Source organism: Procambarus clarkii, chromosome 20 (assembly GCF_040958095.1).
Source record: "Procambarus clarkii isolate CNS0578487 chromosome 20, FALCON_Pclarkii_2.0, whole genome shotgun sequence".
In the NCBI taxonomy this organism is placed as follows: domain Eukaryota; kingdom Metazoa; phylum Arthropoda; class Malacostraca; order Decapoda; family Cambaridae; genus Procambarus; species Procambarus clarkii.
Genome location: NC_091169.1, coordinates 19,999,136 through 20,001,491, shown reverse-complemented (window position 1 = coordinate 20,001,491; position 2,356 = coordinate 19,999,136). Strand labels below are relative to the sequence as shown.

The window sequence follows — 2,356 nt, the reverse complement described above, 5'->3', positions numbered from 1 at the left end:
CAAGAATGCTGTTAAGTGTCACTCAACCCTCAGGTGATAACGTCCCCACAGGATATCGTCGACTCCCACACGCTATCGAAAACCCAATAACCGGATTCCTACAAGTCTCCCATAAAATATTCCCGCCAGAAATGGCTCCCATTTTCTTCAAAGATCAAAATGGATAGTAATGGCCGAGGGAGGATGGCCACCTCTTCAGGAGGAAAAGGGATAGTAAGCCTGATTACTATCCCCCTGTACGCTGGTGGCCCGAGTAGAGCAGCTTGTAAGGAATCTTGGTTGAGTAGTTTTACTATCCATCTGCGTCCCTGGTGGTAGGGGTTTGCTTTGGAGAGGGCGCCCATCGGCAGTTGTTTCTTGAAGTTCTTATTTCAGGACAAAGGAAGAATTGAACGCATCTTGGGGGCCGTGTTATGACTCTCTAGCGGCCCTTGTTGTTGCGAGCTATGCTCTTGCCCTGAGGTTGGGTGGAGGACTGGTTTCGGGTTTCTTGCCCTGAGGTTGGGTGGAGGACTGGTTGTTCTTGCCCTGAGGTTGGGTGGAGGACTGGTTGTTCTTGCCCTAAGGTTGGTGGAGGACTGGTTGTCTTGCCTGAGGTGGGTGGAGGACTGGTTGTTCTTGCCCTTAGGTTGGGTGGAGGACTGGTGTTCTTGCCCTGGAGTTGGGTGGAGGACTGGTTGTTCTTGCCCTAAGGTTGGGTGGAGGACTGGTTGTTCTTGCCCTAAGGTTGGGTGGAGGACTGGTTGTTCTTGCCCTGAGGTTGGGTGAGGACTGGTTGTTCTTGCCCTGAGGTTGGGTGGAGGACTGGTTGTTCTTGCCCTGAGGTTGGGTGGAGAGACTGGTTGTTCTTGCCCTGAGGTTGGGTTGGAGGACTGGTTGTTCTTGCCCTGAGGTTGGGTGGAGGACTGGTTGTTCTTGCCCTGAGGTTGGGTGGAGGACTGGTTGTTCTTGCCCTGAGGTTGGGTGGAGGACTGGTTGTTCTTGCCCTGAGGTTGGGTGGAGGACTGGTTGTTCTTGCCCTGAGGTTGGGTGGAGGACTGGTTGTTCTTGCCCTGAGGTTGGGTGGAGGACTGGTTGTTCTTGCCCTAAGGTTGGGTGGAGGACTGGTTGTTCTTGCCCTAAGGTTGGGTGGAGGACTGGTTGTTCTTGCCCTAAGGTTGGGTGGAGGACTGGTTGTTCTTGCCCTGAGGTTGGGTGGAGGACTGGTTGTTCTTGCCCTGAGGTTGGGTGGAGGACTGGTTGTTCTTGCCCTGAGGTTGGGTGGAGGACTGGTTGTTCTTGCCCTGAGGTTGGGTGGAGGACTGGTTGTTCTTGCCCCTAACAGGACGGACTACAACAACATGTAGGTCTTATAGAAACAATTCTTGCACACAATCAGTATAAGAGCAAACAACTAGCTGAACTCTACACAATCACAGCTAGCTACACTGCAACTAGCTACACAATCACAGCTAGCTACACTGCAACTAGCTACACAATCACAGCTAGCTACACTGCAACTAGCTACACAATCACAGCTAGCTACACTGCAACTAGCTACACAATCACAGCTAGCTACACTGCAACTAGCTACACAATCACAGCTAGCTACACTGCAACTAGCTACACAATCACAGCTAGCTACACTGCAACTAGCTACACAATCACAGCTAGCTACACTGCAACTAGCTACACAATCACAGCTAGCTACACTGCAACTAGCTACACAATCACAGCTAGCTACACTGCAGCTAGCTACCAATACACTAAAAAATCACAGAAGGAAGAATAACTCACTTTTATTCAAAGTCCGCTTTTCAAAACTTCACAATTTCTCCTGCAAGATTGAAAGTAAGAGATTGACAGATTGACAGTATATATATATAATAGCAATTATAAATACCCTGCTTGCTGCACGGAACAAAAGGCTTAGAATATCTATTGTATGGATACCATCTCTCATCATAATGACCAAATTTGGCCAAAATCCAGCCAAATTGCATAATTTAGCGCCATAATTACAGCTAAATCAATAGGTAACAAGCACTTGAACTCGAATTATGTCACGGTATCCCCATCTCTGTTGTCAAGACTATATTGTTCAACACACTCAGGTCAAATGGAAGAGAAATTACTGACTCTGAAAAAGCCTGAAACTAACAGTGTTGAAAGGTTATGATTGGGTTTGATTCTTTGTGTATGTGGGTAGCATACAAGGTCCACCAGACTGTGTGACACAGTGGTTGCCAGGATCAGGTGGGGCTGGTGTTACCTGTGGCAGGTGGCTATAGTTACCTGTGGCAGGTGGCTGCCGTTACCTGTGGCAGGTGGCTACCGTTACCTGTGGCAGGTGGCTACCGTTACCTGTGGCAGGTGG

General features: G+C 49.0%; 1 protein-coding gene across 1 annotated transcript in view; it reads right to left on the bottom strand.

Annotated features, from left to right (window-relative positions):
* Positions 1-371: 371 nt before the first annotated feature.
* LOC138366738 (serine/arginine repetitive matrix protein 1-like) overlaps positions 372-2,356 on the bottom strand; it is a 12,728-nt gene continuing 10,743 nt past the window's right edge. The window contains exons 2-3 of the mRNA XM_069328015.1: positions 1,118-1,330; positions 372-1,085 (exon numbers count right to left, since the gene is read on the bottom strand). Of these exons, the coding sequence (XP_069184116.1) occupies positions 372-1,085; positions 1,118-1,330 (927 nt within the window). The remainder of the gene's footprint in view (positions 1,086-1,117; positions 1,331-2,356) is intronic.